The 14,836-nt window shown below is 51.4% G+C and overlaps 1 protein-coding gene across 1 annotated transcript; it reads right to left on the reverse strand.

The window, feature by feature from the left end:
- Window positions 1-325: 325 nt before the first annotated feature.
- LOC133349197 (cytochrome P450 7A1-like) lies at window positions 326-7,313 on the reverse strand. Its single transcript, XM_061562477.1, has 6 exons — window positions 7,123-7,313; window positions 5,319-5,559; window positions 3,936-4,849; window positions 3,674-3,795; window positions 3,246-3,424; window positions 326-2,477 (listed from the first exon to the last, which is right to left on the reverse strand). Exons 1-6 carry the CDS (start codon window positions 7,203-7,205, stop codon window positions 2,160-2,162), a joined length of 1,857 nt encoding a protein of 618 aa, XP_061418461.1. The 5' UTR covers window positions 7,206-7,313; the 3' UTR covers window positions 326-2,159.
- Window positions 7,314-14,836: the final 7,523 nt, after the last annotated feature.

Below are 14,836 nucleotides of genomic sequence, written 5' to 3' on the forward strand. Positions count from 1 at the left end.
CCTGTGTCACCTCATTGTTTGGGTATTCGCCAGGGTACTGCATTCTCCACGAACCAAGCAAAGACAAATCCTCATCAAAGGAATTGGTCAAATATTCGCAATTGCAGCACCTTCCTGGAACATGGATCTTGAGGTTCATTGAGGCGCTTCTATGCAAATACAGGGCTCGTGATTTTTTTTTTTACCAAAGACGTGTGTTGCTCTATGCATTACAGTACTGTGTAAGGTGTAAGCGAAAATATCAAGCTTCTGTGCATTTCACGTGGACACATTATAAATGCCACTGGGAGGCACTTCGAGCGTATGAAAGAGAATTGCGATAAAATATTCAACACGTTGCTTTATTTGACAGCAATTATGCATAATGAACAACATTTATAATGCCCACCTCAAATACCTATTTTGTTTTGCTCATCTATGATTTCCCTAAAGCCCCGCACCATCGATGCAGACTCTGCTAAAGTGCCAACAAGACACCACTGGCTTGGTGCCACTTAGCAGACATCGTCTTTCGTTTTCTTTGCAACCGTACATTTATACCTTTCCAAACGCATTCGGACAAATGTTGCCAAACCTATGTTGGATTCTAATAATATTGGTCGCGAAAGCCTACGTGTTCAATGGGAATATAATATTTCCTAAGCTGCTGTTGTATAGGGTGCATTTCTATTGTACTTATTTTGTTTTTTTAAAAATGTGGTCAAGTTTGCCAGTTTGTGACAAACGGAAGTCAAATGTTTCTCGAGTCTTCAACACCCGAGCGTCGAAAACCACTCGCACTTCCTCGTTGGTGCGAGCCAGAGGTCCCATGTCTACAGGCTGCACACAAATCGGGTTTCCCCTTCACATCGGTGGCTTACTTCGTGCTCCGAACACGATGGAAATGTATTTTCTTACGTTGACCGAGCAAAGTCGGTCACTTTTCACCCGGGCAGCACAGACTCATGTGTTTCTTGGTTCATCGCTATAAACAACAGTTATATTATTATTTAAGAATTCGCGATTTATAAAATAAATAACATATATACAATTAAGAAAATTTATTAAAATGATATTGTTTCAAACGTAAAATCGCATCAGTGATTCTCTTACTGCTGTAGTTGCTGCAGTGTGTTGTGATTCTCGCAGCAGAGATCCGTACACTTAATAGATACTGGCACACAGTTAAATCAGGGGTAGAGCATTGGCACAGTTTTATACCCAACCACTGTCAAAACAAACTTTTAAAGATCTTTTTTAATTGCAGTGGTTAGTGCACTACACTTTAAACCCCATGACCTGAGTTCTATTCCCGAACACAGCTAATATCAGCAGTGAGTACTATCTGAAACCTTGAAGTGACCAGCATGGTGAAGTATGGTCAAACAACCCCCATGACTGCCATGGCATGGGTAGACCTTCATCCAGCAGTAGTAGATTGACAAAGGGCTGTACTTTATATTAACTAATTCATATCACACAATGACGTTACCTTGGCTTAAATCTGGCATCGGTTGCACAGGCGTTGCCCCCACTGGGAGTCTGCCATTGAGCTGCGCCGATATTCCGGAAGCAAGCAATCTTCCCTATAAATCCAAATGTCAATGTGGACAATGAGGTAGGATGTAAACATTTTCTGCATTCAGCTGTAGTTCCTGCCAGCCCTCAGCTAGCGTTCACGTATCATCCATTTTAAAACCGCAAGGGTAAAATGCATGAACAGGTTCATCCATAGCTTCTATAGATGAGGCACAGTGGGGCCTTGCTAGCACTGTCGCCTGTGGCCACGTTGGGAACGTGCTTTCAGTCGAGTTATCAGTTGCCAAAATGTGGATTCTCATCCATAACTCTATGTGAACGCAACTGCAGGCCAAATAGCCGGCAAGCTTTGCACGCGCACCCTCGTTCTGGGTGACTCCGGCCTCCTGGCCGCACTGCACAACGTTGGGACGAACGCGCCGTGCCGGGAAGTGGCACAGAAACGGGGGTGGGGGTGGATTCCCTTCTTTTTCTCCCTTTTGCTATTCTGCACATTATTAATAAATATGGTTAATAATTGGCCACAGGCTTTTCGTGGTAAAGCGCACAGTGCACTGGACTTCCACTCCTACACAGAGATAGAGCTTTAGAGGAAGAGTTGGGTAAAAGTGTATTGTGAAGTGTGATCGTGGCTGGAAGGACTAGAGGTGGACGCTGCGAGACGTGGGTTTGATTCGGTAGCGGAAGGGAACATCTGCGGCGGGCTGCAGGATACCGAGCCCGACTCGGGCCTGGTCCAGGGTTGGCGGGACCTCCTCCGAGTCCAGCAGCTCCATGTCATACAGGCTCATGACCAGCAGGAGGAACTGCTTCATCTCGATCATGGCAAAGAAGCGGCCGGGGCACATGGTGATTCCGGAGCCGAAGGGCATGTAGTAGTACTTGAGCTTCCGTCCGTTCTTATAGAAGTTTGTCTTCTCTTGGCCGTTGTTGTCCAAAAACCGGTCGTGCTTGAATTTCTGTCGAAAGGAAACGCACCAACCATGTTAGTTGCGCGTTAAGTTTAAACCGATTAAAATTTTAACCTTCGATTACAATCAGGAACTTTTTTTAAACCGATGTTTCGAAGCGGTCATAATTGAAATTGTATTCTGAGACGCGTATATATATTGTGGCAGATTAATTTGATTGTGTTGAAGCCATTACCGCTGAGATTGTGCGCTCCTGGATGACTGGGTGGTTGAGGGGATGTGTTAGATTTACTCTTAAGCCTTTCCCATTCCAAGACATCTGCAAGTTGCAGGGTGTGGTTGTCCTGTTCACCTCTGAATCTCGGGACGCGCAAGCGGCTCACCATTAATTTTATTTACAGAGGCGTAGCGCCTTTGTTTTTGAAGACATCGTACTCCCCAGAGAGAACCGTAGCGACACGACCACACTCTGCGATAGCTGGCGCCAAACTGTGCCACATGCCCTCCCGCATGGCCTTGTGGGAGCCTCGGTACTGAGAAGTTATTATATTTTTCTCCTGGTTTCGTTGTGATGATGTACATGTACATTGTCGGAACGGAATCGGAAGAAAAACTAATAACGTACACGTACGTCATCGGAACGGGAAAGGATTACTTGTTACATGGAGAGATACACGTTGGCAGGAGGAGCACTGCTAATCTATCTGGGTTTTTATTTACAGTTCATTCTACCGTAGCCCAAAACGTATTGCGCACGGACTGATTAACACGCGAGTGGGGGAATTTAAAGTCACGTTCGCGTCTGCGCAAATTTACCAGCGGATCGTGGAAGATGTCGGGGTCGTAGTGCAGCAGCTGTGGGTACAGCGCGATGACGTCACCCTTGCGGACCCGGTACCCTCTGTTTGAGTCCAGGGAGAGCTCAAAGTCTTCCTTCACCACTCGGACGTTCATGGAGGCGCTGGAGAGCCGCATGGCCTCCTTGATCACGCTCTCTGCAGCAGCAGCAAACACAACGGACAGCGCATGAGACTCGTGTGGCACACGCTTGTTTGGAAAAAGTGAGGGCGGTCCAAAAATGTGAACGGACAACTACGTTTTCAACACCGGAGGTGAAAAATACAGTTTCATAGTCAAGGGAAGTAATACCCAGATACCACAACACGATCACTGTATTCAAAACGTTCTGTTTGTGAACCAATTAACACCACGTGACAGCGAAGGTTGAGTAAAGGGCGGCGTACCTAATATGACGAGCCTGTTCAGTTGCTCTTCGCTAAACTTGAGGAGCTCTCCCTCCTTCCACTGACAGTCCCCAACGACCTCCTTGATTTCCTTCCTGGCCGCCTGCATTGCCTCCGGAGACCTGGAGAGCAGCGGCAGCGGCGCAAATTCATTACACCGCGCCGAAGGAGGAAAGCGCTCACGCCACCAACACCCGAGAGTCGCGGCGAATCGTGGGTGAGCAGGACGCAAAGAGAGCTCGGGGGGGAGCCTTCCGCATACCTCAGGAGGTAGAAGAGGCTCCAGAAGGCGGCTGGAAGGGTGTTGGCCAGCGAGGCCCACAGCAGGGCCAGGTGGGTGCGTGCCTTGCCCATGTCGTCCATGCGAGACAGCGTGTCGTTGAGTTGTATTCGGAGGGCGATGAGCGCCGACATGTTGTGCCGTTCGTACAGCTTATCCTGCTTGAGCTCCTTGGCGAGCTTCTCGCGCGCGCTGTGCGCCCAGTAGAAGAGCTTGATGGGGAGGCCCGCTACCAGCGCGGGGAAGAAGCTGTCGAAGGTCTTGAAGTTCTTCTGCATGCTGTTGATGTTGGCTCGATGCTCCCTGGGACTGTTCTGCTGATGCAGCTCTTTGCCGAACATGGTCATGAAGCTCGCCTCGAACATGATGCTGTAGCAGAAGAGGTAGAGTCCATTCTGCTGCCAGGCAGTGGGCAGGCCCTGGTGTCCCAGCATCGGCAATGGCTTGGATTGTGGTGGCCGAATTAAAGCGTCTGTCTGAGCAGACCTATTTTGTGTGATTTGAATGTCACTGGAGCTGCTAACTGATTCGCCCTTATTTTTATGAGCGGAAGTGTCCGCATTGTCCCTGTCTGCCTGGCCTCTTGACTCAGATTGAATCAAATTGACACAATTTGGATTGGAGAGGAGATGCGCCGCATCCTCAGCGCAGGAGGGTTGCGTCGCCGAGTCGGCTCTGCGTCTGCGCTGCCTGGCCGTCTCGGGCGATGACTCGTGCTCGACTCCGAGCACTGGCTTGGAGCGATCGGCGTCGCGCAGCATGACGCTTTGCATGTTCTCCAGCATGCTCTCGGACATCCCCACGAGGCCCTCTCCCTGCAGCGTGCGCAGGAACGTTTGGTGCAGATTCTCCGTGGTGTAGCCGGCGTCCGGGTCCATACTGTGGTGGCCAAACAGCTACACACCACAATAAAACATCGATTCATAAACTATTAAACGAAATCTTTCATTATTTTACCAGGTAAGGCCCACTGAGTTGTATAGCTCCTTTTCAGAATTCGCTGTCAGCTGTACATGAGCACATTCGTCGACCACCCGACAGAACAAATCAAATCAACCTGTCACCCGGGAAGATATTCCAATTGATTGTGGTTCATCAGCAAACGGGGGGTTGGGGGGGGGGACCGCTGAAAAGCCAAAGCGAAAACGTTGGCAAATTTTGTACGCTGCAGATTACGCCCAGAATTGTCGGGCATTCGCAGCGTTCTCGGCTCTGACGAGGAGGCCCTCCGGCCAAAGGTCGAATATGATCGCCACCAACTTATGACCGTGATCATCATCAACGTTCAGGGGCTCCTGAACACGGCCCCGGGGCCTCCGGCCCGGGGAGGGAGAAGCGTCGGTGTCCACCTCCAGCGTCGTTTACCTTCGACGAGAGCTCGTAGGCGAACTTGTTCCAGTCGAGGTGGCGGCCTCGCCGGGCGACGGCGCTGTAGGAGAAGGGGTCGGTGATGAAGTGGATGTATTTGCCGGCGATCCTGCACGTGAAGATGTCCCCGTGCTGCCGCTGGCGCTTGCGCAAGAACTCCAGCGGGTTGACCCCGAACTGCAGGGCGAGGCCGAGGAAGGGCAGCCAGCCATTCTCCAGCGGAGGCTCCCCGGTCGTCCTTCGAGGATACAGCAACAGGGGGAGGGGGGGGGGGCAACGCGGATCGCAGCATGAGCACCTTGCGGCCCAACAGGACTTTACTGCAGTGGTCAAAAGAGTTAAAGTGGTTTGCTGTTGAGTCAACGGTGGAAATTCAACATTCCTATGGCAGGGGAGCAAGCCTATCCAGAGGGCAATCACAGTTGACTTCCCTGCAAAGCAGTACCTATTTTAACCGACCCTGGAGGGATAATGGGCTGAGTCGATCCTGAACCTGGATTTGAACTCGCGATTGTGAACCGCCTGCAGCGTTTTTGTCCAATGCCTTATTAGGACTCAGTGCCATTTAAAACCCAAAATCGAATGCTTCCCCTCTCCCCCCAACCACCAATTTTTTAGGGGTCCAAAGAAAAGAATTTTTTTTGTTTCTTGTATAATAGAGTTTTTTTTGGGTTATATCGCGTAAATATGTCGTTAAAACCCGCCACCACCCGACACAGCCAACTAGTAAGGGTTGTCACGTAAACAGAACGTGGCCAATTCGTCACTAGTACAGCACTAACCGGTGTGGTTGATTATGGATGATATTGGTCGCGAAAGCCCTCGTGTTAAACTGACTTGTTTTTTTGTAGTTACAGGCATAGACTCGGCTATCGGCGGTCACAAATTGCACCGTTCTAGCCCTTATAGGACATCGTTAGAGTCGGTGTGACGAAGTGGGTCACGCACGGCTGCACCTCGTATTTGCCCAAGAGTTCAAACGTTAGAGGCCATCGGGGGAGATAGCAGGGCACCACGCCAAAACGGTGACGGCGCTTTTCGTGAACACTATTTGGCCACCGCTGTTCACCGAATACGCACCGTCCCAATTACAATGGAGAAATGAACAGGGTTCATATTCTTCGGTTTTTTCGGTAAAGTCACGTAGGTAAAAAAAATTAATTAATAAAAGTAAAATTAAAATTAAATAAAAATCACGACGTTTCGGAGGCAACACAAGCTTCCGTCTTCAGGTGGAACCGTCACAGCACGATAGCTGTATCACTTGAAGACGGAAGCTTGTGTTGCCTCCGAAACGTCGTGATTGTTATTTTATTTTTATTTTACTTTTATTAATTTTAATTTTTTACCTACGTGACTTTACCGAAACAACCTAGGAATATGAAACCTTGCAGTCACGAAAGCTTCAAATCTAGAAATCAACAGGGTTTGTTGCGCGCCCACATAACGGGCAATCTTCTTTTCATCTCATCAGCCCATGGTGTGTTTAGCTTCGTTTGAGAACGGCCCTGCCCTAGGAGGGAATCGCACCCCTCCACAGCTTCCGTTCTGTCGCAGGGCTCTAGCGAGCTGAACGCGCAGTTGACAATGTACACCTTGGCAACATTGTTCATTTGGGGTAACATCTCCACTTAAACATGCACCGACCTCAACCAGGTGACCATCTAAAAGCTCGCGGTACGGAGGAGTCTTCCAGGACCACTCGCGTCTTGCGGTGTCAACCGTCGTCTAAAAGCGGCCGCAACTGTTGCCTGTTGCGAGGGCCAGCGAGGGCATCGGAGCCCGGGAGGGTCAATTTTACCTGCGCCGCAGGCTGAGCAGGACGCAGAGTAGCACGCAGGCGGAGAGCGCCGCGGCGATGGAGAGGATCAACAGGAGAGGCATCGTCTTTGTCGGAGGCGCCGTCTGCGGTTGGGTCGCGGTTGTTGCTTGCCGGGGGTCGGTGCTGTCTCGCCAGGTGGGAGACTCGGGGTGATGGAACGCAGCACACGGGCGGGCTGGTTAGCTGGGGCGGTGCGTGCCGCTCGCCTTTTATAAGCAAGGTTCACGCCGAGCGTGGGTGGGGGATTCCAATTGTTCATCGCTATCTCGTCGCCCTCCTGCCTTCCCCAAACATTTCTCCCCCCCCCCCAACCACCACCCCCACCACCACTCCGCACCACCACCACCCACCACCACCCCCCACCACCACCCCCCACCACCACCCCCACCACCCCCACTCCTAATATCATCCCAACCCCAACTCGGTCCCGCTTCTCCTCTCAATCCATTGCCCACCGCCCTTTGAAGTGAGAGTCCAGGTTATCTTAGTTTGCTAAGCCTCAACAAGTGAGAGCGGTGGTGCCGCTGCGGGGTGGAAGCCGACGCTCACCCGTACGACGCGCACACACGCATCCAGACAGCTCCGACAGGTGACTCCGTTACTACCCGCACCTGTGACGCGGTCCGTAGGTTGTCGCCCGCTCCTCCGTACGGATCGCATTGATTGTTGTTTTGATGCACCACGGATCTCTCTGGAAAGCGAGCTGGGCAAACTTGCTACAAGGGACTTTCCGTGCAACGAATGAACATTGATTGATTCATCTTCTTGGTTCTTTCCGTAAAGTCACGTAGAATGGAAATAATAAAATAATAAAATAAAACATAATAAAATAATTCTCACGACGTGACTTTACCGAAAGAACCAAGAAGATGAATCCCTGCAGTCACGAAAGCTTTAAATCGAAATTGATTGATTCATTGATTGTACATGGTGAGAACTTACACCAATGGAACCTCATTTGCCAGTTAAAAAATATGATAATTGTTTTTTTACCCTTTTATCTGGCAACAAAACTGACACCTTTTTTTACAAGGAGTCATGTTTGCATAGACCACAATACCTGCAGTCATAATGCAAACAAAAAACATAACTCTGATCATGTATGCACTGTCCTTGAAGTTGATTGGTCCATCTTAAAACGTCTTATTTCTTTGCCAGAAAGAGGAAACACCCATTGAGATTTTTTCATATTGTGATCCCGGCAATAAGGTCCCATTCTGTAGTCCTGCGTTGGGGTGTTTGGCCAACTCCATCGAAGAGCGTTCATACCCGTGGAAGGACACCGCATGACCCGGAAGATACCCACATTTACCGCGTGTCCAGCCTTTTCAAGCCATTTTGCTCGAAGCTTTCCATCATAGAGGTTTTTATTTGGGTTAGATCGCGTAAATATATAAATGCGTCGCTAAACCTGCCACCACCCAACACAGCCAATTGGTAAGGTTTGTCACGTAAACAAAACATGCCAATTGGTTATCACTATTGCACACCGGTGTGTTGGAGGGTAAACCCACAGCTTTTACAATTCGAATACCGCGAGGTTTCGCCGGTTTTCTCTCTGCTGCTTCTTGGTGCATGTTCTATGCCGCCCTGAATCCCGTGCCGCTTTACTGCACCCTCGCCCTCCACCTGCTCAGCTTCATCACATAGTTTTCAGATGCGCCCTTTCATTCCCCATCAACAGTCGGGGTGTATCCAGCGCAGCCTTGGCCTCATCAGGGCCCTGATAGTGAATTTCTGAGAAATGCCGCCCAACGCTGCTGACGTTGGCAATATTACAGAGGGAGCCTACGAACCAGATGCGGTGTTTATGACCCTATCTGTGCAATACCCAGCGACCTTGACTTGCGTGTGGCCTTGAACGATGAGTTCAATCATCTACAACAACACAAAAAGTTTATAAACTTCACCGTTAGGTTGCCACCCCCGTGCCGAGCGTGTGCGCGTGTGGTGTGTGCGGTAGGGAGATGTTAACTGCCTCGCCTGGAATGGAGGAGGTTGTGGGTTTAATCCCAACCCTGATGTCTTGTGTGTATTTTTAGTTTGTGTGTCTCTCTCCCCGTGGTCGCATGAATTCTTCTCCCTCCGCATTTAGACTCAACATGTATTTAAAGTATTTGACTGCAGTACATTTCCAAGTGATGAGCCACTTTCTTGAGCTATCGTTTGTGGCCAGGTCGCTTCTCAGAAAGAGCTATGTAGCTCAGTGGGCCTCACCTGGTCATATTCTAATAGTAAAAAAAAGATTTATAGATGGGAATTTGAAAATGTTTTTCATGACAAATCGCAGGACGTGTATTCATATCGTTTTCTAATCAAAAGTATCACTCGGCCTCGTAGGTTTGCAAACGCCCATGATCACCAACACAACAATGGTGACACCACCACACCAGTGGTGACACTAACACACCAGGGGTGACACCACCAGTGGTGACACCACCACACCAGTGGTGACACCACCAGTGGTGACACCACCAGTGGTGACACCACCACACCAGTGGTGACACCACCACACCAATGGTGACACCACCAGTGGTGACACCACCACACCAGTGGTGACACCAACCACACCAATGGTGACACCACCAGTGGTGACACCAACACCACCACACCAGTGGTGACACCACAACACCACCACACCAGTGGTGACACCACCACACCAATGGTGACACCACCAGTGGTGACACCAACACCACCACACCAGTGGTGACACCACAACACCACCACACCAGTGGTGACACCAACACCAACACCAACACGTGAGTGGTGACACCAACACCAACACGCCCAGTGGTGACAATCTGATGTGTGGGGGAGAGTGCGGTGACTTCAACGGGCATCACGCAATCACCCCGCACACGTGGCGAGCGCGGGGTTCAAGGTGACAAGTTGCCTCGGGTCGTAGTTCAAGGCTGAGAGCAGCGCTGGTTATCACAAAGCATACACTTGTATTCTAGCGCGCGGGCATAACAGCGCAGTGTGACGTACAACAGCGGTGTATAAATGCGTTCAAGGGCATCAGCCAAGGCCACCACACCAATCCGCTGCGGAGCTGATAACGACGTTTGGAGTCTTTATTTGCTCAGGGCATAATGAAATGTGATAACTTTGAACAGTGGTTTAATGTCACATTTCTGAAATATCATAACGTCTCTTCTCCTTTTACGCGGCGGTAGTTGCATTCCTGAATGACGCCGCGTTATGGAAAACATATGGGGGGGTAAAGCACAGTCCACGATAACACGCGCCATGCGTACGCAGGCTGAACAAAGACTGGGGAGCGTGGGTAGCATCTAGAAGCATCCAGCAGCATCCCAATGTCTTGTGTGATGCTACGCCGAGGCCGCCGTACGACCGCTCATTCCTACTCGCGTTGCGACGTAGTTCTGTTCACTCGATCGCGTTATATCCCATTCACATCTGCGTTATAAATACATTTGTTTCTTCATACATTCATCACGTTATATACAATTCAAAATACCCTGATTTCACTTTGGGATGCTTGCAGCGTTTTACTATTTGCAGTGCTGTTGTGGTTATACACATTGTGATAAAGTTTGGTATAATGCAATATAATGTAATGTAATCCAATATATTTTCAGATGAATACACATTTCCATGTCATGGATTTCCGTGTGTCAATGTTACCATTGCAGGTGCTTGCCAACGCCTTGACAACTGGGCTCTTGAATGAACATCGTAAGGCGGTGGCCACTTTTCTCACGGCATTTTGACACAGCGATCTGCGTTTGGCAATTAAAGTATGTCGATGTCTGTCAGCCGCGATGGAAGAACTTCAGGAGGGTTTGCGTGGTTTTGCTGTTTCTGTGTTCAAGGAGCGCAGGCTCCAGTTAGTTTGCCGTGTGATGCATCGTTGGGTTTGCATGGTCACAATCGCGTATTTTTAATCCTCCATTCTGTGTCAGAATCAGAATCTTTATCATAGAGAAATCCGAGGAGCTATGAAGCTCTTTGTTCACAGATGTCCAGTAGTTTTCATTACCAGGCCAATGCACACACATTGGCACACGTTGCTCTGATGCGGTTGACTGTTCTACCCAATGCCTTAGAGGAATGAACACATTTCCGTTCGTACGAATGGAACGTAAATCGTCCTCCTAAGTGTGCCAAGACAGACTTACGTGTATGCAGGTTGACTTGGCATATTAACACATTCGTGCGGAGGGAGCTGGTAGGAACGTTGGGTTGCTCGGTCAATGGCCAGGGTCAACGGCGGCGTGGTGTATTCCGCAAATATGGCCGACTGTGAGGGCGGGCACAAGCCAGCGTGAGTAGGTTAAACGTTGAGTTTTATAAGGGCACCACGGGGTGACCAGCCCCCCCCACTCAGTTCCACCCCTCCCACCCCCCACCCAGCCCCACCCTCCCCACCCAGCCCCTCCTCACCATCCCCACCCAGCCCCTTCCCACCCTCCCCACCCTCCCCTCCCCACCCCTCCCCACCCAGCCCAGCCCCTCCCTCCCCACCCAGCCCCTCCCTGCACGACGGACGGACGGACACAATAATCCCCTGTGGGCTGGTGTAACCAGGAGGTTCCTATCAGTATAATGTTCACGTGGCAATTACACCTCACTTGCTAAGAAGACTGCGGTACACTGCGGGTGATGACTCCCGATGGGATCCCGGTATGCTGCGCTTGTCCTGCACGATGTTGGCACACGCGATGCACGAGATGTGTACGATACAGCGAAACTCCGTGGCGATGTATGCGTCTATGTTGAATTTCTTTCGCGCCGTGCGTAGCCAACCGTGCTAATCGAAGGTGCTCGATGTGTCGGGAATAAGATAGATAATCTGTAGAGGGAGAAGATTGCATCCTGTTATCTGCATGCACAAGAGATGGTAGTGTATATCAACACTCATCCATGTGGCTCCTTCAAACATCCAAATGTAGGACCACAGAACTTGGGCAATTGTCGGCACCACTTGTGGCTGCACTTCCTGCTCGTCTCTGGTTTCTTCTCCGTGTGAAAACCACGCGCTTACATTCCTCTGCGGCGTTTCGAAATGCAATTTGCGTCTGTATGCACATATGTTGAACTTCTTTCGCGCCGTGCGTATCCAGCCGCGCTAATCGGAGGTGCGTGAGCGACACCGCTGTATAAAGAATACATACTGGTGTGAGTGAACTCCTACAATCCGGGTGGTGGCGATACTGATAAGATTACGATCAAGACAACGATGCAGGAAGGCCAGAGATAATGAATACGAATGGTGACGGAGATTACCATAACGTTTTCTGGGTGCCAAAGACATCAAACGGAACAGCCACACACACACAAATTAATCAACATTTATTTCTAATAAAGCTTCCCACCAATTGGCAGGTCCATGTAGTTGCCACGCCCGGCTTTAAGTTTGCGAGCCACGTGCTAAGTTTTGCGAGCAGCGCGACTGATCAACGCTGTCCAGTCGGCCAGAGTGCGCGCGTCGAAATTCAGCCGCTGTTCAGCGATGTGGTGCGGTGCGTGGTTTGGTTCAGGTGGCCGCAGTCACACCGAGGGGTCGTCTATGACGCCCCACGTGTGAGCACGGCGAGCGGTCGCTGGTCTCGAGCGGCTCGACGGAGCCACGGGACAGTGCTGTTGCTGTTGTCGCGTCTGTGAATCTCTTTCCACTCGGGTGGCGGAGAAGAAACAAGGAGGTTCTGGGCTCTTCGTGCCGTATCCACGCGTCAGGTGGCCAGTAGGAGGCTCCTTGCACGCCTCACGCTCGTGAAAGGCCTTGTGCAGGGGTTTTACAACCTCGCCGGTGGCGCTGAACCAAGGCACCCACGCTCACGACAGAAATCAATACAGGCTACGTAACGAGAGTCAACACGTTTCGAGTTTTGTGGAGAAGAGGAGCTTTGTGGGACTTCTCCCCGAATGCGCTCGCTGGCAGGCAGTGCATTCCAGGCTTTGGGGGGGGGGGCAGAGGCGGGGGGGGCTCGGGGCACACAAAAGCGCACGATCAATCCGCGCGGCTCGTAACAATGTGACCTTGACCGCTCTCCAGCGCAGTCGTGGCCGTGTGTGCGCAATGACGCCGCGCTCACACCTCTTGTGCAACGCGCGCGCGTCGGGGCACGAGATGCCGGCGAGGCTGCGCGAACTCGCAGGACAAACGTTCCGCAGCCAGACCCAGACCCGTGTCCTGGTGGGGTGCGGTGTTCGCTCTTTCGTTGGAGGCGCCTGGAGTTCGGCAGGGACACGGCGGATCGTCGTTCGGCAGATGCTGGAGTCTTCCAGGCGGCTCGTGCGTGTGCGCGCGCGTGTGTGTGTGAGTGCACGCGTGTGTGTGAGTGCACGTGTGTGTGAGTGTGTGTGAGTGCACGTGTGTGTGTGTGCACGCGCGTGTGTGTGTGTGCACGTGTGTGTGTGAGTGTGTGAGTGCACGTGTGTGTGAGTGCACGTGTGTGTGTGTGAGTGCACGCGTGTGTGTGTGCACGTGTGTGTGTGTGTGAGTACGCGCGTGTGTGTGTGTGCACGTGTGTGTGGGTGTGTGAGCGCACGTGTGTGTGTGTGCACGTGTGTGTGTGTGTGTGCACGCGTGTGTGTGTGTGAGTGCACGCGTGTGTGTGCGTGAGTGCACGTGTGTGTGTGTATGTGCACGTGTGTGTGTGTGCACGTGCGTGCGTGTGTGTGTGTGCACGTGCGTGTGTGTGTGTGAATGCACGTGTGTTTGTGAGTGCACGCGTGTGTGTGTGTGTGTGCACGCGTGTGTGTGTGTGTATGTGCACGTGTGTGTGTGTGTGAGTGCACGCGTGTGTGTGTGCACGCGTGTGTGTATGTGCACGTGTGTGTGTGTATGTGCACGTGTGTGTGTGCACGCGTGTGTGTGTGAGTGCACGTGTGTGTGTGTGAGTGCACGCGCGTGTGTGTGTGAGTGCACGTGTGTGTGTGTGAGTGCACGTGTGTGTGTGTGAGTGCACGCGCGTGTGTGTGTGAGTGCACGTGTGTGTGTGTGTGAGTGCACGTGTGTGTGTGCACGTGTGTGTGAGTGCACGTGTGTGTGTGTGAGTGCACGCGTGTGTGTGTGTGCACGTGTGTGTGTGTGTATGTGCACGTGTGTGCACGCGTGTGTGTGTGTGAGTGCACGCGTGTGTGTATGTGCACGTGTGTGTGTGTGTATGTGCACGTGTGTGTGTGCACGCGCGTGTGTGTGAGTGCACGCGTGTGTGTGTGTGTGTGAGTGCACGTGTGTGTGTGAGTGCACGCGCGTGTGTGTATGTGCACGTGTGTGTGAGTGCACGTGTGTGTGTGAGTGCACGCGTGTGTGTGCACGTGTGTGTGTGCACGCGTGTGTGTGTGAGTGCACACGTGTGTGTGTATGTGCACGTGTGTGTGTGTGAGTGCACGTGTGTGTGTGAGTGCACGTGTGTGTGAGTGCACGCGTGTGTGTGTGCACGCGTGTGTGTGTGTGAGTGCACACGTGTGTGTGTATGTGCACGTGTGTGTGTGTATGTGCACGTGTGTGTGTGTGTGAGTGCACGTGTGTGTGTGAGTGCACGTGTGTGTGAGTGCACGCGTGTGTGAGTGTGTGAGTGCGCACGTGTGTGTGTATGTGCACGTGTGTGTGTGTATGTGCACGTGTGTGTTTGTGAGTGCACGTGTGTGTGTGAGTGCACGTGTGTGTGTGTACACGCGTGTGTGTGTGTGAGTGCACGCGTGTGTGTGAGTGTGCACACGC

Source organism: Lethenteron reissneri, chromosome 29, assembly GCF_015708825.2.
Source record: "Lethenteron reissneri isolate LAM-NWPU_2019-01 chromosome 29, ASM1570882v1, whole genome shotgun sequence".
NCBI lineage: Eukaryota > Metazoa > Chordata > Hyperoartia > Petromyzontiformes > Petromyzontidae > Lethenteron > Lethenteron reissneri.

Excerpts from the sequence above, each read along its gene's own strand:
- LOC133349197 (XM_061562477.1), bottom strand. The coding sequence starts at position 7,205 with ATGCCTCTCCTGTTGATCCTCTCCATCGCCGCGGCGCTCTCCGCCTGC. Across the intron at positions 5,560-7,122 it reads CTGCTCAGCCTGCGGCGCAG|GACGACCGGGGAGCCTCCGC; the intron begins GTAAAATTGACC and ends GTATCCTCGAAG. Across the intron at positions 3,425-3,673 it reads GAACAGGCTCGTCATATTAG|AGAGCGTGATCAAGGAGGCC; the intron begins GTACGCCGCCCT and ends CTGCTGCTGCAG.